Here is a 20195-nt window from a genome sequence, read left to right as displayed (position 1 = left end):
CGTGATTATAAGGACGTGTGTGTGTGTGTGTGATGTTCCCTCACTGTGACTGTGTTGTTTTCCCTTGCAGGGATGCACATATGTTTGTATGTTCGTACGTGTGTGTGTTTGTGTGTCAGTGTGTGTGTGTGCGTGCGTGTGTGTGTGTGTGTGTACTGGCCCCCAGGGCAGAGCTGAGTCTTCAGCAGCTGTCAGCCACCCTCTACAGTGTGTGTGCTGCGCTGCTTCTCAACTCCCAGCCAGATCCTCATCCTCACCCTCACGGCAGCCGGCGCTACGTGACTGCGGCTACAGGCCTCACCAAAGGCACCGTGACTGACAGCCTCAGAGTGACAGGGAGAGGACAGGGAGAGAGGGAGAGAGGGAGAGGGGGGGAGAGGGAGCCAGGGAGAGGGGGCAGAGGGAGCGAGGGAGAGGGAGCGAGGGAGAGGAGGCAGAGGGAGATAGGGAGCGAGGGAGAGATGGAGAGGAGGAGAGAGGGAGAGGGAGCGAGGGAGAGGGAGCGAGGGAGAGGGAGCGAGGGAGAGGGAGCGAGGCAGAGGAAGCGAGGGAGAGATGGAGAGGAGGAGAGAGGGAGAGGGAGGAAGTAGTTGAGAGAGGAAGTGAGAGAAAAAGATTTACAAATGTATTTCATGCCATTAAAGACTTTTCTGAACTGAGAGGGAGAGAGAGGGGGAGAGGGACAGGGGGAGAAAGAGAAAGACAGAGAGATATAGAACAGAGAGAAAGAGAGGAACAGAGAGATATAGAACAGAGAGAGACAGAGAGAAAGAAGAAAGAGAGCTTCTAAAGAGGACACGAGGCAGTAACATACAGAATGTGACGACTCACATGTATTATTTCACTCAACTGTCAGCTGATGTATGATAACATGGAGGCTGACTTTCAAGCCTCTTCATAGAGGACCAACAGAGCTAGAGAGAGAGAGAGAGACAGAGAGAGAGAGAGAGAGAGAGAGAGAGAGAGAGAGAGAGAGAGAGAGAGAGAGAGAGAGAGAGAGAGAGAGAGAGGAGAGGGAGAGGGAGAGGGAGAGGGAGAGGGAGAGGGAGAGGGAGAGGGAGAGGGAGAGAGGGGGAGAGGGGGAGAGGGGGAGAGGGAGACAAGCAGACAGACGGACAGACAGAGAGACAGACAGACAGACAGACAGACAGACAGAGAGACAGACAGACAGAGAGACAGACAGAGAGACAGACAGACATAAAGAGAGAGAGAAGCAGAGATAGAGGCTGAGAGAGGGGCAGATAGAGAGAGAGGTACAGAGACAGAGAGAGAGAGATAGAAAGAGAGAGAGAGGCAGAGAGAGTGAAAGAGGTTTGGAGATGGCTGGAGAGCAGTGAATGGTGGAGCTGCCTCTGAGAGATGAGATTCAGATACATGTTCTCTGTGCAGCTGCAGTGTCTAATGAGACCCAAGCACTACAGAGTCCCTGCAAGTACTGCACGGCAGGCACAATGAAACAGCGAGAGGAGGAGATAGGAGAGGGGAAGGGAGGGGAGAGGAGGGGAAGGGAGGGGAGAGGTGAAGAGAATAGGTGAGGAGGAGAGGAGGGAAGGGGAGAGCTGTAAGTCAGGGGCTTGAAGGGAGACAAAGTTAGAAGGAGCAGGATATGTGAAAGAGAGAGAGATGAAGGTGGGGGGAGAGAGTGAGGGCGGTATGGAGAGATAAGGGGAGAAAGGGGGAGAGACACTGCAGGCTTCAAAGACTGCTGGATCTCCAAGGGCAGACACACACACTCTCCTGGGAACTTGGAATCTTCCGGAATAGTCCGGCGTTCCTGGTCACGCTCCTGGTTCTCTCTATCTGGGTCACATTCCCTCCAGCTTCCAGGAATGCCTGGAAATACCGAGCGAGACGGGGGTGGCAGCGCTGTGCTCTTCTCCCTTCCATCGTCTAGCCACCTCACATATACATAGACGTGTGTTTCAGCCTGAATCCTCAACCACACACTGACAGGCCGTGTGGAAAGTAGAGCAGATGCAAGGATCAGAAGTGCACAGCTCCAACGGTGTTTGAGCGGTCGGAGGCTCGGTCCAGGAGACACTGTGGAGATGAAGACGGCATCGCTCACAGACAAACAGCTCGGCTTTGCATGAGCGCCGGTGTGGTGGAGAGCCACCTTGCGTGTTGTGCAGTCAGCACCTTGGAGGTGACAAGTGACAGACTAGCTGTCCCTCACTTCCTGTTTCCCTTTGCTGCCAGTAATTGGGCAAAGCCCAGAATGACGACACACTCACAGATGTGACAAACACGTCACGCTTCAGAGAGTACACACACACCCCACTCACACACACACACACACTGTAGAGGCAGGTCTGGGTGGTGTGGTGAGGGCTGTAGAGGCAGGTCTGGGTGGTGTGCTGAGGGCTGTAGAGGCAGGTCTGGGTGGTGTGCTGAGGGCTGTAGAGCCAGGTCTGGGTGGTGTGCTGAGGGCTGTAGAGGCAGGTCTGGGTGGTGTGCTGAGGGCTGTAGAGGTGAGGGCTGTGTGGGTAAAGAGCTGCTGTCTCTAGACTCCTCTGCTCTGTTTGGTTAGAGCATGTTTGTGTTGTTTCAGACACTCAATCCTTAGCATCGATTGCTATGTACTCAGGGTACATCAGTACCCTAATAGCCTCACACTGTGTGTGTGTGTGTGTCAGAGAGGGTGTGAGTGTGTTGTGTTTGCCTTTGTGTGTGAGTGTGTTTCAGTACTGAGTGAGAGAGAGGAACTGAGGCCAGGTATTCAAATCTGTTCTCTGTCTGGCTACCAGTTTCACGCTACGCTAACATCTGCTATCCTGAAAGATACCTGTGTGTCTGTCCTCAGGGCCAAATTATTTCTACACTCACTCTCTCTCTCTCTCTCTCTCTCTCTCTCTCTCTCTCTCTCTCTCTCTCTCTCTCTCTCTCTCTCTCTCTCTCTCTCTCTCTCTGTCCTCTCTCTTTCACTCCCTCTTTTTCTCGCTCTTCGTCTACCTCTGTCTTTATCTCCTCCCCTTCTCCTCTCCCTCCCTCCCTCCCTCCCCCTTCCCCTCTCTCTCTCTCTCTCTCTCTCACTCTCTCTCTCTCTCTCTCTCTCTCTCTCTCTCTCTCTCTCTCTCTCTCTCTCTCTCTGTCTCTCTCTCCCAGGCTTGCGGCTGGCAGAGCAGCTGGCTCGGCGTGAAGATGAGGCAAAGATCCGCCATCGTCTGGGGCTGTCTCTCTGGGCCAGCGGGAACCTGGAGGAGGCCCAACATCAGGTACTCATCCTCCTCTCCTACTCTCTTCCTCTTCTCTCCTCTTCTCTCCTCTCCTCCTCTCTCCTCCTCTCCTACTCTCCTCCTCTCCTCCTCTCCTCCTCTCCTCCTCTCCTCCTCTCCCCCTCTCCTCCTCTCTCCTCCTCTTCTATCTTCCTCTCCTCCCCTCCTTTCTCCTCTCCTCCTCTCTCCTCTCCTCCTCTCCTCCTCATCTCCTCCTCTCCTCTCCACTCCCCCTTTCCTACCACCAGCCCCCCCCATTGTTAACACTAATAGTGTTATTATCAGCCCATGTGATTATCAGAGTGATCACGGTGTTTTCTCAGGCAGTATGCCTCCCAGGAAGGGCTGATGTGATGGTGGGAAAGGACATTGTTGTCCTCTGAGTATAGATCTCATGATTATTCATGAGCTGGGCCTGTGTTCCACATGACCTTGGTAAACATCCTGACCCACTTCATCGCCTTGTTCGCGCGTGCGTCTGCGCTTGGCGCCACGCTTAGAATGCACGCCGCGTCCGTCCTGCTCGAAGGAGCGGTCTTGACCCCGTGTGTTCTCGCTCGGCACGTTTTTTAAACCTAATTTGAGTTTTGAACCCGACGGCTGTGATTCTGTGGCGGCTCTGTGACACACCGTGCGTGTGTGTGTGTGTGCGTGTGTGTGTGTGTTGGGGGGGGGGGTTAAACAGGGTTCTCGAGACGACCTGCGCACATGGTTTCATTAACAAGGTCAGCTGGGGGGTCGTCGAGTCATGGTGAGAGGGATTTCCATGGGCTGTAATGAAAGAGTGCTTACCTGCTCTTATGTACAGGATCTCCATATTAAGAGTGGCGGTTAGGGGGTTGGGGGGGTGGGGGTAGGTTTATGGTTGTGGGGGCGGTGCCTCCTCTCATCACATGATCAGATATGAAGAGCCGGTCATTATGGGCCATTTGTTCAGGATACATGCGGAGGAACCAGTTTTTGCGGGCGCTGCTCAAGGGTGTTAGATGCTAGCCACGGGTTAGCGCAGCTCGGCTGCTTGTTGCAGACGCAGCACTCCTGGGATTGGGTTTGTTTGAAGCTGGGTGTGGGTGGAGGGCTGGCTGGAGAACTGTGAGGAATGAGCTCTCTCCTGGAAGGGATGTTTGTGGGCCCAGCAGATTGGAGAAGCACAGCAGCAATCAGACTCCAGCCTTATCAGCAGAATCAGTCTAGCTCTAGTATTACCAGCAGTGATGCAGCGCAGCCAGACTGAACACTGCCCTCTCTCTCTCTCTCTCTCTCTCTCTCTCTCTCTCTCTCTCTCTCTCTCTCTCTCTCTCTCTCTCTCTCTCTCTCTCTCTCTCTCTCTCTCTCTCTCTCTCTCTCTCTCTCTCTCTCTCTCTCTCTCTCTCTCTCTCTCTCTCTCTCTCTCTCTCTCTCTCTCTCCCTCCATCTTCTCTCTCTCTCTCTCTCTCTCTCTCTCTCTCTCTCTCTCTCTCTCTCTCTCTCTCTCTCTCTCTCTCTCTCTCTCTCTCTCTCTCTCTCTCTCTCTCTCTCTCTCTCTCTCTCTCTCTCTCTCTCTCTCCTCCATCTTCTCTCTCTCTCTCTCTCTCTCTCTCTCTCTCTCTCTCTCTCTCTCTCTCTCTCTCTCTCTCTCTCTCTCTCTCTCTCTCTCTCTCTCTCTCTCTCTCTCTCTCTCTCTCTCTCTCTCTCTCTCTCTCTCTCTCTCTCTCTCTCTCTCTCCCTCTTTCCTCCTTTGAGTTTCTTTTTCATCTGACACACTTTCCTGCATGACCTTGGGGACAGACCTGGCTACGTTCAGCTACCTCTCCACTACACACACAGACACACACACACGTCCTATAATATCCTGTTACATACAGACAGTAATGTATCTGATTTAAAGAACCCAGCCCCCTTCCTTTTCCTCATCCACTCCCACCACCACTCCCACCTCCAGCCCCAGCCCCAGCCTCACCTCCAGCCTCACCTCCAGCCCCACCTCCAGCCCCAGCCTCACCTCCAGCCCCAGGCCCACCTCCAGCCCCAGCCTCACCTCCAGCCCCAGCCCCAGCCTCACATCCAGCCTCACCTCCAGCCCCACCTCCAGCCCCACCTCCAGCCCCACCTCCAGCCCCAGCCTCACCTCCAGCCTCACCTCCAGCCCCAGGCCCACCTCCAGCCCCAGCCTCACCTCCACTCCCACCTCCAGCCCCAGCCTCACCTCCAGCCCCACCTCCAGCCCCACCTCCAGCCCCAGCCTCACCTCCACTCCCACCTCCAGCCCCAGCCTCACCTCCAGCCCCACCTCCAGCCCCACCTCCAGCCCCAGCCTCACCTCCAGCCTCATTTCCAGCCCGAGCCCCACCTCCAGCCCCAGCCTCACCTCCACTCCCACCCCCAAACTGACCTCTATACTCTACCCCAGCGCTAGCTACACCTCCTCCCCCACCCCAAGTCTCACCTCCAGCTCCAGCCTCACCCCCAGCCCCCGCCAAAACCCCAGCCCCTGCCTCACCCCCAGCCCCCGCCTCACCCCCAGCCCCTGCCTCACCCCCAGCCCCTGCCTCACCCCCAGCCCCCGCCTCACCCCCAGCCCCCGCCTCACCCCCAGCCCCCGCCTCACCCCCAGCCCCCGCCTCACCCCCAGCCCCTGCCTCACCCCCAGCCCCCGCCATGTGAGTGGCACCATGAGCCTCAGTGCTGGCCCCCAGCAGACTGGATGCTCAGCTCTCTGTCATCTTAAAGGGCTGCCAGAGGAGGAGCAATAGGAAATCAATAGCAGCTCCCATGAATCAGCACTACTCTGGGCAGCTGGGGCCGGCCATCAGCCTGCCCCCCACCCACACCTTGTCTGCCATCTCACCTCACCGTCCTCCCTCTGTCTCTCTACACCTCCCTCTGTCTCTCTACACCTCCCTCCTCCCTCTGTCTCTCTACACCTCCCTCCTCCCTCTGTCTCTCTATACCTCCCTCCTCCCTCTGTCTCTCTATACCTACCTCTGTCTCTCTATACCTCCCTCTGTTTCTCTATACCTCCCTCCTCCCTCTGTTTCTCTATACCCCCCCCTCCCTCTGTCTCTCTATACTTCCCTCCTTCCTCCAGAGGTGGTGGTGGAAGGTGAAGGAGGGGAGGGAGGAGAGGTGGTGGTGGTGGAGGGAACTGTGGTGTTTGTGTCAGTGTTGGTCTACCTTCCTGCGCTGGCTGAAGGAGAGAGGCAAGCAGACAGCAGACCTGCATCTCTCTCCCGCCCCACGCGCCACAAGGAGAGCCACTGCCCCCAAGTGGCCAGATGGCGCCACTGCACCTCTTCACCCCCCCCAGGCCACGTCACACCCACAGGACCCGACACCACCCCCTCTACGAGGCTGCGTGGGGCTGTCCGTCTGACCGCGGCGTGCTTGTGTGTCCTCAGCTGTACCGGGCGTCTGCTCTGTTCGAGACCATCCGACACGAGGCGCAGCACAGCACCGACTACAAGCTGTCCCTGTTCGACCTGCAGACGTCGTCCTACCAGGCGCTCCAGAGGGTCCTCGTCAGCCTCGGTAAGCACCGCCCCCTCTCCCCCGTCACTTCCTGGATCTTTTAGATTGGTGGTTCTCAACCCTGTCCTCAGGGACCCCCTGTTCTGCGTGTTTTAGATGTTTCCCTGCTCCAACACACCCGATTCAAATGCATATTCGTTACTAAGCTTCTACAGAGCTAGATAACAACCCTTTTATTTGATTCAGGTGTGTTGGAGCAGGAAAACATCTAAAACATGCAGGACAGGGGGTCCCTGAGGACTGGGTTGAGAACCACTGTTTTAGATGAAGGGACGACCTCTGACCCCCCCCTCCACCCCCTCGGTGCGTCCGCAGGTCACCACGACGAGGCGCTGGCGGTAGCGGAGCGCGGCCGCACGCGGGCCTTCGCCGACTTGCTGGTGGAGCGTCAGACGGGCCAGCAGGATTCAGACCCCTACGCCCCTGTTACTGTGGAGCACATCCTGGACACGGTCACCAGCCACCGCGCCCTGGTGCTCTACTTCTCCATGGCGGCTGGGTACCTCTATAGCTGGCTGCTCGCCCCCGGGGCTGGTGGGTACCTGGGGGGGGGGGGGGGGGGACTGTGGTGACCCTGTGACCCCTGAGCTGTTGGTGTACGTCGAGACAGCGTGCGGTGGTGAGACGCAGCGAGAGGAAAGGAGCACAGTGAATACCTGCTGGAAAGGCAGTGAGAGACACTGAGCTTACTGTTCAGATGGAATCCAGACCCAGAGTCTATGTGTGTGTTAGACTGTGGCTTGGTGTATTCAAAGGAGGCTGTGGCTGATTCTTGGAAGCGAGGCTGGGGGTGGAGGTGGGGGTGGAAGGGGTGGAGGGTGGGGGTGGTGGAGGGGGAGGGTGGGGGTGGAGGGGGTGTTTGGAAGCGGGGGTGGGGGGGGAGGAGGGGGGAGGGTGAGAAGCCAACTTTAACACGAGGTGGCAGTGCCACCTGCCATTCCCGGCTGCCAGTGTTACCCCCCCCCCCCTTCCCCCCATCCCACCCCCACCTCACCCGCCTTAGGGCTCCTGCCAACCAACCATACTAACTGACACTGACAGAAACAACACGTGTGCTAGAAATATCCACACACAAGCCAGCTGGGAAACAATTAACACACACACACATATACTCACCTACACACTCACACATACCCAGTAGCTGTGTGCATTAGCATGGAGTGTCTAGGTGCAGCTCTGTCACACCAAAGACAAGAAGAAACGCTCGGAGCAAGACTATGACACTGACTGACTGACTGACAGCTCGGCTGCCAAGGCAATGGCCGGCCCGTGCGACCAGACCCTGACCCTGACCCTGACCCAGACCCTGACCCAGACCCAGACCCAGACCAGACCCAGACCAGACCTGATGCAGACCACCAGGGAGTAAGGGGCCCCTGGTACACGTCTCCCACACATGCAGCCTGTGCAGTCAGCAAAAGGACAGCTCCAATCATCCTAACAGCTCATGCAGATCTGAACACGGCACAGCCAGCGAAAGCGATCAGCGATCAGGCAGCATGGTGAAGCGCTGTCAGAACCACCACCCCCCCCCCAACCACCACCCCCCCCCCCAGCCGCCCATCCTCTCGTCTCCGCTCCCATGGCGATAGCAGATGGCTCATGCAGCCTTATCTTTTATGGAGCATTATTTGTTTCATTCTTCTTTGCTCAGCAGACGCGCTTGTATGTGGAGTCGATATGGAAGCGCACCATATGCTCTCTTGTTACGAGCAAGTTAAGGAGTGTTTGTCTCAAAGTGAAGTGGGCTAAATACTTTTTCATTATGTTTTCATGTGCTCCACCTGCCATATGAACTAGTCATGAAAGATTTCTTACCTCCTTCCTCCGCTTCCCCCCTCCCTCTCCCCCCTCCCTCTCCCCCCTCTCTCTTCACCCTCCCTCTCCCCCCTCTCTCTGCCCCCTCTCTCTCTCCCCCCTCCCTCTCCCCCTCTCTCTCCCCCCTCTCTCTCTCCCCCTCCCTCTCCCCCCTCTCTCTGCCCCCTCTCTCTCTCCCCCCTCCCTCTCCCCCTCTCTCTTCCCCCTCTCTCTCCCCCCTCCCTCTCCCCCTCTCTCTCCCCCTCTCTCTCCCCCCTCTCTCTCCCCCTCTCTCTTCACCTCGCCGTCCCTCCCCCCCCCAGGTATCCTGAAGTTCCACGAGGTGTACCTGGGGGAGGGCGTGTCCGAGGGCGGGCCAGACTTCCAGGATGGCAGCGGTGGGGGTGTGGTCAGCGGCTCGTCGCTAGAGCAGCACATCGCCAGCGCTCGGGAGGCTCTGGGAGTGGAGTCTTACTACAGCCGGTAAACACACACACACACAGATGCTCCTTACACACACAGAGGAAGAGAGGGAGTGGAGGGAGGGAGTCTGCAGGAGGACTGATCAATAGATGGAGAGTCCAGGGCTGCAAGGATAGACACTTCCCAGACAGCAGAGGGGATCTGCTCAGCCAGGGGGATGTGAAGAGACAGAGAGAGAGAGAGAGAGAGAGAGAGAGAGAGAGAGAGAGAGAGAGAGAGAGAGAGAGAGAGAGAGAGAGAGAGAGAGAGAGAGAGAGGGAGAGGGAGAGGGAGAGGGAGAGGGAGAGGGAGTGGGAGTGGGAGTATCGACAGCACAAATCTCCTTTTGACATTTAATGATTTCTGCAGTGTGCTTCCTTCGGAGAGGGGAGAGTTTGGACGCTAGTGCCCAGCTGGGGCTGTTCTGTGCCAGCCTGATTCCCTCTGCCAGCCTGGCCCTCCCTCCCTCTCCATTACTTAGTCATTTACTGCTCCAACGGGAGGCAGGCCATACGCCACTGCACCTCGATGGGCACAATATGGCACCACTTACCGCCCCCCTCACCCTACAGAGCCGAGAAGGGGAGGGAGGGGGGGAAGGGAGAGGGAGAGGAAGAGAGACAGAGAGACAGAGAGAGAGAGACATAGACAGAGACACAGAGAGAGAGAGAGAGAGAGAGAAGTGGGGGAGAAATAAGAAGGCCTACTATATGAATGAGAGAGGAGGATCTTATGTTGTAGAAGTGTAATGGGCATGCATGTTACTGCACGACTGAAGACTTGTCTAAATCAGCGTCTAGTGCAATGCACCCTGGGTAAATGGTGGAAGAAGGGATATTGAGGTTCTCCGTGACTCAAAGACTAATGACATGAACCCTCACAATCGGAATCAAACCTACCATTGTATTATACTGTATCCTTCAATGACATACTGTATCCTACAGGATCATACTGTATTTTTCAAAATTAGACAGTATCATACAATAACCTACTGTAACAGTATAAAGACAGTATCTCCCCTTGAATGGATGGATTGCTACTCCTGGTTTTGTAGCTGTTAGACCCTGGTGTTTTGGTGCCAGGCCCGGCTAGTGTGTCGGCTCAGAGGAGAGGGCTTGACGGGCCTCATGAGGAGCCAGGGACGGAGCGGTTCATTAAGAACGAGAGCGATACAGAGCCGGAGGGAGAGTTTAGAAGGGGTACTGGTTCCCATGATTTAACTTAGAGAGAGGGGAGCAGGGATGGAGAGATAGAGGGGTGGGGGGGGGAGCAGGGATGGAGAGATAGAGGGGTGGGGGAATGGAAAAATGGGGGGGTGGAGGGATGGAAAGATGGGTGGGGTGGAGGGATGGAGGGATGGGTGGGGGTGGAGGGATGGAGAGATGGATGGGGGTGGAGGGGTGGAGAGATAGAGGGATGGGGGGTGGAGAGATAGAGGGATGGAGAAATGGAGAGATAGAGGGATGGGAGGGGTGGAGGGGTGGAGAGATGGGTGGGGGTGGAGGGGTGGAGAGATGGAGAGATAGAGGGGTGGAGGGATGGAGAGATAGAGGGATGGAGAGATGGGTGGAGGGATGGAGAGATAGAGGGATGGAGAGATAGAGGGATGGAGAGATAGAGGGATGGAGAGATAGAGGGATGGAGAGATAGAGGGATGGAGAGATAGAGGGATGGAGAGATGGGTGGAGGGGTGGAGAGATGGGTGGAGGGGTGGAGAGATGGGTGGAGGGATGGAGAGCTGCTCAGACGAAGGCTCCCTGCTGACTGGATCAGCATCAGCAGCGTTTTGAAAGAGAGGATTTAACACTTCTTCCTGACAGGGCCGGACCAAGCCTGGGAAACTAGGCCGAGGGTGTGTGTGTGGGTGTGTGTGTGTGTGCGTATTATCCGTGTGCGTGTGTGCATATGCATGTGCGGTGGACGTGTGTGTATATTCTGTCTCTCTGCGCGCATGTGTGTGTGTGTGTGTGTACTTGTCCACAGTGTCCACAGTGTGCACAGAGTGCAGCGTGTGGGCCAGGCGAGGTGTCTCCGTCTAACGCCCTCCTCTGCGCTCTCCTCAGGGGGGGCTCCAGCAGCGAGACGGAGAGCGAAGCTGGAGACCTGCTGGACCAGCAGTTTGAGGAGCTCAACAACAAGCTCAACTCAGTCACCGACCCCACTGGCTTCCTGCGCATGGTGTCCAGGAACAACCTGTTCAACAGGTGAGCGGGGCTCGGACGAACTGGCTGGCCTGGGTGGGCAACGGGGAGGTGTGTGTGTGTGTGTGTGTGTGGGGGGGGGTTACTTGGAGGAGACACACACACACACACAGAGGGATTTCATCAGCAAACACAATCCACATCCACACACACTCACACACAGACGTTGCTCCCAGAAGACAGTGTTAAGGACCTGTGTGCTAGAGGGATTCATTAGAACAGCAGCTTTTGTGTGAAAAGAGCCTTTTCTGCTTTGTTTAGCGAGCGTGGAGTCATGAATTCTCCCCCATTAAACTGGGCTGTGCAGAGACCAACTGTAAAAGCCCTTATCAGCTCTTTGCTCTCATGCAACCATTTTGTGTGTGTGTGGGGCGGAGGGTGTGTGTGTGGAGTGTGTGGTTTATCGTTGTGTACCTTTCAGAGAATGTTACCGCCTCACAGGTACTTCATCATCATCATCATCATCATCCTCCAGGATACATTATTGTGTTTGTGTGTTTGCAGAGACGGGCAGAATTTGATGAGCGTCTTTGTTGAAATCGTGTACAGTAGTTGCATGCTTGGTCGCTGTTCTCTGTCCTGTAGCGTGGTGGAGATTCTCTGAGGAGGAGAGGGTCATTCCTGCTGTAATTTAGTCTCTCTACTCATTAAGCCTTATTTAATAGGCTGCTGGTAACAATCCTCTCATTATTACGCTCCCCCCCTCCAAAAAAATAATAATTCTGTGTGATTTCTAAACCTCTCACAGTCTGTCTCGCTAACGCTAGGGAGAAGGAAGAAAGGCTTATTGTCAGCCGAAAACTCGAACATCTTGGGGATTGAAATGGAGATCAAATATTCAACTTTCAAGGGCTCTCTTTTATCTCATCTTTACGAGGGCTTGAGTCTTCTCCTAATTACCAGTGATTTAGATAATAGATTGATCCTATTAGAGAGAAACCCATTATGTAGAAGAATATATCTAATCCTGTCTGTCTGCAGCCAGAAGGGGGGAAAGTCATTGCAAGGTACGAATAAAGTGACTCCAGCGTGTGATGATGTCATCTGGAGCTCTTAGTCAGGTGTCTCATCAAGTTTTCACAGGTTGGGAATTAATTCAAAGACGTGTCAACGACTTCATTTAAAAGTTGTCTGTGACGATTACATCCTCTGCGTCTTAATGGAATGGATCTTTAGGGGCTCCAACCCGCCGCGTGAGGTTAGAAGGGCGAAGAAAACACTTGAAATGACTGAGCACATGGATACTGAGCACATAGATCTCCTAGCTTGACTGTGGTGGAGGAATGGCGGCCATCTTGGCTGGGTCTCTCTCCAGGACTCTGTGTGGACACTGTGACGTTCGCCCTGCAGACATGGCAGTGGATCTAGCCCACATCACTGCAGTCTTGTTCAGGTCTCCTGCTCCTAGTGCTTTCTTCTCCCCGGCTTCTTCACAGATGGTGCAACCCTTTTTACACGCACTCCCCTCCGTCCCCTCCCTCCCTCCCTCCCTCCCTCCCTCCCTCCCTCCCTCCCTCCCTCCCTCCCTCCCTCCCTCCCTCCCTCCCTCCCTCCCTCCCTCCCTCCCTCCCTCCCTCCCTCCCTCCCTCCCTCCCTCCCTCCCTCCCTCCCTCCCTCCCTCCCTCCCTCCCTCCCTCCCTCCCTCTCTCTCTCTCTCTCTCTCTCTCTCTCTCTCTCTCACTCTCACTCTCACTCTCACTCTCACTCTCACTCTCACTCTCTCTCTCTCACTCTCTCTCTCTCTCTGGTAGTGTAGGATGCTACGAGGCTGGGAGGCTGGAAGGGTGGTAGTGTAGGAGGCTATGAGGCTGGGAGGCTAGGAGGCTAAGAGGCTAGGTGGCTGGGAGGGCGGCAGTCTAGGAGCCTGGAAGGGTGGTAGTGTAGGAGGCTACGAGGCTGGGAGGGTTGGAGGCTAGGAGGGTTGGAGGCTAGGAGGCTGAGAGGCTAGGAGGCTCGGAGGGTGGTAGTCTAGAAGGCTGGGAGGCTAGGAGGCTAGTAGGCTAGGAGGCTGAGAGGCAGGAAGGCTGAGAGGCAGGAAAGCTGAGTTGCTGGGATGCTGAGAGTCTGGAGGGGAGCCAGTGGCCTGGGGCTAGCAGGGGGGCAGGATGGAGGATGGGGGGGTGGCAGGGTTGAAGCTGCTGCCAGGAAGGGACACTAGCTGCTGGGGCAGATGGTGAGCAGAGAGCCAGTGTGTCCGTGGAGCTCCAGTGTGTGTGTAAACAAAGCGGAAGGCTCATTGCCTCCGGGCGAGCATTACCAGCGCCCTGCACACCACACGCCGCTACGCCAGCAGGGAGCCATCAGTCCTGTCAGACTGCAGACAGCAGTAGTGCTCTCCAGCACTGAGGAGGAGCTGCTGCCTCAACAGACGGACAGGCAGACAGGCAGACAGACAGACAGACAGACGGACAGGCAGACAGACAGACAGACAGACGGACAGACAGGCAGACAGACAGACGGACAGGCAGACAGACAGACGGACAGGCAGACAGACAGATGGACAGACAGGCACAGGCAGGCAGACAGGCAGGCTGACAGGCAGGCAGGGTGACTGACAGACAGGCAGACAAGCCGACAGAGAAGCAGACAGGCGTTGGCTGTGGTTGGGTGTGGGGGTGGGGAGTGACTGGTGAGATGTCACCTTCTTTCTCTCTCTCTCACACTCTCTGTGGTTCTCTCTCTCCCCTTCTCTCTGGGTCTCTCTCTCTCTTTCCCTCCTCTTCTCTTCTCCTGCAGCAAGGCTGTCAGGTCGAAAGGTCTCACGCTATTCTCAGACCTGCAGTATCTCAATGTCACATCGCCATCTAGTGGACATCAATCGTATTGCCCCTCTACCCCAGCAGCACAAGCTATAACCACTCACTTTATTGTCAGACATTTTGAAGCGCCCTGAAATGTGTGTGTGTGTGTTGCAGGAGCTGCCAGAGCATGACCAGCCTGTTCAGTAACACCATGTCTCCAGCTAAAGAGGGCTCCCTGCCACGGCGCTCCAGCGGACTGGGCAAACCCCCCCTTAGAGCCCTCTACGACCTGCTCATCGCTCCCATGGAGGGGGTGAGCTCTCTCCCTCTCCCTCTCCGTCTCCATCTCCATCTCTCTCTCTCTCTCTCTCTCTCTCTCTCTCTCTCTCTCTCTCTCTCTCTCTCTCTCTCTCTCTCTCTCTCTCTCTCTCTCTCTCTCTCTCTCTCTCTCTCTCTCTCTCTCTCTCTCTCTCTCTCTCTCTCTCTCTCTCTCTCTCTCTCTCTCTCTCTCTCTCTCTCTCTCTCTCTCTCTCTCTCTCTCTCTCTCTCTCTCTCTCTCTCTCTCTCTCTCTCTCTCTCTCTCTCTCTCTCTCTCTCTCTCTCTCTCTCTCTCTCTCTCTCTCTCTCTCTCTCTCTCTCTGTGGCCCTGCCGCCGTGGATTGTGTGTGTGTGCTAGATATTGCCTTTCGTATATTTACGTGTCTGTGTGTGATGTGTGCATGTGCTATCTCTGTGTGCGTGTGTGCTGTGTGTATGTGATATCTCCTTATTAACGGTGTGTGTGTGTGTCCAGGGCCTGATGCACTCCAGTGGCCCGGTGGGCAGACACAGGCAGCTGGTTCTGGTACTGGAGGGAGAGTTGTACCTCATCCCCTTCGCTCTGCTGAAGGGCAGCTCGTCTAACGAGTATCTGTACGAGCGCTTCAGCCTCATAGCTGTGCCCTCCATCCACGGCCTTGGAGCCAACGCCAAGGTGAGCTCCTCCTCCACCCTCCCCACGCTCGCTTCTCCGCCTCGGGTTCAGTGGTGTGTTGTTGTGGAGCAGTTAGGATGTTTGGGAAGGACTCCACGTTTACACATCTTCAATCCTCCTCCTCTTCCTCCTCGTCCTCCCTCCTCCTCCTCTTCCTCCTCCTCCTCTTCTTCCTCCTCCTTTTCTTCCTCCTCCTCCTCTTCTTCCTCCTCCTCTTCCTCTTCTTCCTCCTCCTCCTCCTCCTCTTCCTCCTCGTCCTCCCTCCTCGTCCTCCTCTTCCTCCTTGTCCTCCGTCCTCCTCCTCTCGCTCCCCAGACACACCCACGCCGCTCCGGCCCCGCCTCCTGCGGCGGCGTCTCCATGGCAGCGGTGGTGGGCAACCCCCGGCTGCCGTCCTCAGTGATGGACCGCTGGCTGTGGGGCCCCATGCCCTCGGCCGAGGAGGAGGCCCTGATGGTGGCAGAGCTGCTGGGGTGCCAGCCCCTGGCCGGCCCCGCCGCCACCAAGGAGAGGGTGATGAGCTCCCTGACCCAGGCCGAGTGCGCCCACTTCGCCACCCACATCTCCTGGAAGCTGGCTTCCCTGGTGCTGACGCCCAACCCCGAGGGAGGGCCGGGCGGGTCCGCGGGGGCCGGGGTGGGCGCGGCGGGCCGGGGGGCGGGTGCCGGGCGGGGGGGGAGTGGAGGGAGGGGCAGGAAGGGCTCTCTGGGGAGCAGTTACACCATCCCAGAGGGCCTGCACCTGCAGGACGACGGCAGCGACGTGGAGAGCATCTGTGACAGCCCTCCTCTGCAGGAGTTCCTACTCAGCGCTGCAGACATCCTGGACCTGCGCCTGCCCGTCAAACTGGTGGTGCTGGGGTGAGGCTGGCCTCCTGTCTGTCTGTCTGTCTGTCTGTCTGTCTGTCTGTCTGTCTGTCTGGCCTCCTGTCTGTCTGTCTGTCTGTCTGTCTGTCTGGCCTCCTGTCTGTCTGTCTGTCCTCCTGTCTGTCTGTCTGTCTGTCTGTCTGTCTGTCTGTCTGTCTGTCTGTCTGTCTGTCTGTCTGTCTGTCTGTCAGTCTGTCTGTCCTCCTGTCCTCCTGTCTGTCTGTCTGTCTGTCTGTGTGTCTATCTGTCCATCCATCCATCTATGTTCATCCAGTCAGTCTGTATTGAGACTGTGTGTGTGTTCCAGGTCTTACCAGGAGTCCAGCAGCAAGGTGACGGCAGACGGTGTGGTGGGTCTGACTCGGGCCTTCCTGGCTGCGGGGGCCCAGTGCGTCCTGGTGTCCCTGTGGCCCGTGCCCGTGGCGGCCTCCAAGGTGTTCGTCCACGCCTTCTACACGGCCCTGCTCAACGGCACCAAGGCCAGCGCTGCGCTGGCGGACGCCATGAAGACGGTCCAGAGCAGCAAGCAGTTCTCGCACCCCTCCAACTGGGCAGGTGAGACACAGGAAGTGATGACGGCACAGGAAGTGTTGAGGGAGGGGAGATGAGTCAGGAGTTGGAGGGAAACTAATCGGGTTTATTACTGTAACTAGACAATCCTCTCAAACGTAATTTGGGATTGGATAGTGAGAATATAATGATAATCCAGGGGTGTTCAATCCTGGTCCGTGAGAGCCCCTGTCCTGCATGTTTTAGATGTATCCCTGCTCCAGCACACCTGATTCAAATGAAAGGGTCGTTATCTAGCTCTGTGGAAGCCGGGTAATGACCATTCATTTGAATCAGGTGTGGTGGAGCAGGGAAACATCTAAAACATGCAGGACAGGGGCTCTCACGGACCAGGACTGAACACCCCTGCTTATAATAATATCTGTAAAAGTAATCTACAATCGTACATATAATAATAATCTGTGGTGCAGGAGTGGATTTGTGAGATCCGAATGTAAGTCCTTGTTCCTGGTCTGTCCTTCTCACAGGGTACATGCTGATTGGTAACGACGTGAAGCTGAACAGTCCCTCGTCTCTGATTGGTCAAGCCCTGGCGGAGATCCTCCAGTATCCAGACAGAGCAAGAGACGCTCTCCGTGTCTTGCTGCATCTGGTGAGGGACATGTTCACACACACACGCACACACACATAAACACACTCACACAAACACAAACACACACAAACACACACACACACACAAACACACACACACACAAACACACACACACACACTCCTACACACACACTCCTACACAGCTACTCACCTCCCCCACCCCCCTGCCCTCCCCTGTCCCAGGTTGAGAAGTCCCTCCAGAGGATCCAGAACGGCCAGCGTAACTCCATGTACACGTCCCAGCAGAGCGTGGAGAACAAGGTGGGCGGAGTCCCGGGCTGGCAGGCCCTGCTGACCGCTGTGGGCTTCCGGCTGGACTCTGCCGGCCCCGGCATCCCTGCCGCCGTGTTCTTCCCCACGGCAGACCCAGGAGACAGGCTGCAGCACTGCAGCACCACCCTGCAGTCTCTGCTGGGTACGTACTGAGGGGCTGCTCTCGTCTGTACTGGGGGGTCTAGTCTGTACTGGGGAGAACCAGTTTGTACTGGGTAGGTACAGGAGGGTCTGGTCTAGACTGTACTAGGTAGGTACTGGAGGGTCTAGTCTAGTCTGTACTTGGGAGAACTAGTCTGTACTAGGAAGGTACTGGAGGGTCTGGTATAGTCTGTACTGGGTAGATAGGTTAAGAAACAAAGACTGGGATTAACAGATCTAGATTCTAATGTATAGCTTCTTGCTGTCGCCGTGGCTACAGTGGATAGTGCTGGTGTTTGTATAACGTGTGTGTGTGTGTGTATGTGTGTGTGTGTGCGTGTGTGTGTCCTGCAGGTCTGCCTCCCCCAGCGCTCCAGGCTCTGTGTAAACTCATCACTGCTTCCGAGGCCGGGGAGCAACTCATTAACAGGGTAGGCCCCCCACACACACACACACCACACACACACACACACACACACACACACACACACACACACTATCCACAGCATACAAACCATCCACACACACACACACACACTACAGTGGACACAACACACAGACCACCAGGTCTCAGGTTACACACAAAGGAGTCCAGCCCGCCGCGTCGAAACGCTAGATTACGATCACGTGACCCCGTGGAGCCATCCGGACACAGCCTGGTGATGTGGCGTATCTGAAGCGTGTGTGTGACGCACCCGGACCCCTAATCTCCCGCTGTAATCTGCATTAAAATGCAGCAACACAGCGTTCATCAAAGGTCTTTAAGCACAATCCCTGCTCTGTTTCCTGGCCCTCGTGACGGCCAAGGCTGTAACCCCCTCGTCCTCTACCCATGTTCCAGTACAGCACGTTCCCATGAAGAAATGACCGAGATGTCCCTGGTCCTTTCGGGACCTTCTCGACCCTGTTATATGTAGGACACTGATTTATAACAGTAAGAGAACTTGTTGCGAACACCATCTAATGGAAGTCCCATGGTCCAACAGCGCAGCATGTTTTACAGTTAGCGCGGCGTTTTAGTTAATTTAACAGGTGCTTTCATCTAAAGCGACACATACTACATATGCACGTATAGAAATGACTGTAGGAGATCAAAGATCAACAGTTCAAACAGTGTTGTCTGACAGTTCTAACAGTTTTCCTCTGGGCAAAGTGATCTGTGAATCTGTATATGCAAACATTACAGATTTGGTAGCATACCAGATGTGTTTGTGACAGCATAGTGCCGTATGTATGGCAATTCAGTAAGTTATGTGATAATTTACTATGCACACCTCTTAACCCTTGTTACCTTTGATTCCAAATGCTGCTTTCTGAATGTCCTGTGTGCATGCAACTAAACCCCTCTTCTCTCTCTCCTGTCTCTCTCTCCTGTCTCTCGCTCTTGTCTCTCCGCTCTCTCTCCCCTGTCCTCCTCCCCTCCCCTCCCCCCCCCCCCCCCTGCGGTTTAAAGGCTGTTAAAAACATGGTGGGGATGGTAAGTGTACCTATAACTGTGACCTCTGCATCCCATTCCACCCCCCCTCCCTCCCTCCTCTCTCTTTCTCTCTCTCTCTCACTCTCTCCCTCCCTTCCTCTCTCTCTCTCTCTCTCTCTCTCTCTCTCTCTCTCTCTCTCTCGATTCCTCCACTGGTGGAGAACATGTCGCAGCTTTCTAGACTGTCCCCTCCATCATGTCACTTTCTCGCATGCCCTCACACATTCCACGATCCAGTAACTTACATCTCTTGTGTGCTTAACCTTAGGGGAAAGTGTTCAGAATACTTTTGGGCCAACATTCCAGGGCTGGGTTCTGTAGTTACACTTCTGAGGGGATTGCGAGTGTTTTCAGAATTTATAAACCCAGGTTCACAAGAGGTTACCGGTGTTCCAGTGTTCCAGGGTGGTTTGAGGATAAAAAAATCAGCGTTAAAACAAACACAGCAGGTGGGTGTTGCTGGGAAGGGAAGGCAGGACACAAAGACACGTTTTCCACTTTCCAAACAGTGAGGTCAGCTTCACAAAGGTGCCTCTGTTCTGCAGCTGATAATCCCTGCTCACAGATCCGCAACCCCCTCCTCCCCTCCCTCGGTCCAGACCCTCAGAGCAGGAGGAGGGGTAGTGTGTGGGTGTGTGTGTGTGTGTGTGTGTGTGTGTGTGGGGGGGGTGTTAATCTGAACCACACTGAGCCTGCTCCTCACTGAGGTTTCTGTGATACGGAGACGCTCCTTATCAAACTTGGGTTCAGTCAGGCCTCTGTGACGCTGGAATCATCAAATACAAATGTGTTCATTATCATCTAGAAACGTTGGAAGTTATTTGGAAAGAACCATCTACTCATGACCTCTCTCTTCTTCCCTCCTCTCGTCTACCTGTCCCCAACACCCCCCCCCCACCCTCCTGCCCCCTCTCACCCGTCCTTCCTGTCCCCCCCAGCTCCACCAGGTGCTGGTCCAGCTCCAGACTGGAGAGAAGGAGCAGGACTTCTCCCTGCTGCCCATCCAAGTGTCTATCAGCGTGCAGCTGTGGCGGCTCCCAGGCTGCCACGAGTTCCTGGCTGCTCTCGGTGAGGGAGCGACGCACGCACACACACACACATACGCACACACACACGTTAACCGTCACACTCGTTCACCTGTACTTCACTACGTTTTTGTTTACACGTTTCACACAGCATTAAGCTGGATCGGAGGATCAGATGTGTTGGATGTTTAAGTCATGCAGATGAGTAACGCAATACCCCTGAATGTGTGTGTAGGGTTTGACCTGTGTGAGGTGGGTCAGGAGGAGGTGGCCCTAAAGACAGGCAAGCAAGCCAACCGTCGAACCATGCACTTTGCCCTTCAGTCCTTGCTGGCACTCTTTGGTACGTATTGTC

General features: G+C 55.6%; 1 protein-coding gene across 1 annotated transcript in view; it reads left to right on the top strand.

The window, feature by feature from the left end:
• The window catches only part of ttc28 (tetratricopeptide repeat domain 28), a 166920-nt gene that overhangs the window by 143914 nt on the left and 2811 nt on the right, over positions 1–20195 (top strand). The window contains exons 10-23 of the mRNA XM_084694739.1: positions 3106–3215; positions 6593–6722; positions 7038–7256; positions 8843–9002; positions 11045–11185; positions 14098–14236; positions 14717–14896; positions 15212–15756; positions 16070–16317; positions 16800–16924; positions 17108–17339; positions 17693–17769; positions 19754–19883; positions 20076–20183. Of these exons, the coding sequence (XP_084550865.1) occupies positions 3106–3215; positions 6593–6722; positions 7038–7256; positions 8843–9002; positions 11045–11185; positions 14098–14236; positions 14717–14896; positions 15212–15756; positions 16070–16317; positions 16800–16924; positions 17108–17339; positions 17693–17769; positions 19754–19883; positions 20076–20183 (2544 nt within the window). The remainder of the gene's footprint in view (positions 1–3105; positions 3216–6592; positions 6723–7037; positions 7257–8842; positions 9003–11044; positions 11186–14097; positions 14237–14716; positions 14897–15211; positions 15757–16069; positions 16318–16799; positions 16925–17107; positions 17340–17692; positions 17770–19753; positions 19884–20075; positions 20184–20195) is intronic.

This window comes from Hypomesus nipponensis, chromosome 28 (assembly GCF_054491055.1).
Source record: "Hypomesus nipponensis isolate SF chromosome 28, ASM5449105v1, whole genome shotgun sequence".
Lineage (NCBI taxonomy): Eukaryota > Metazoa > Chordata > Actinopteri > Osmeriformes > Osmeridae > Hypomesus > Hypomesus nipponensis.
The sequence above is the reverse complement of the archived record's forward strand: the minus strand, read 5'-3'. Positions and strand labels throughout refer to the sequence as shown.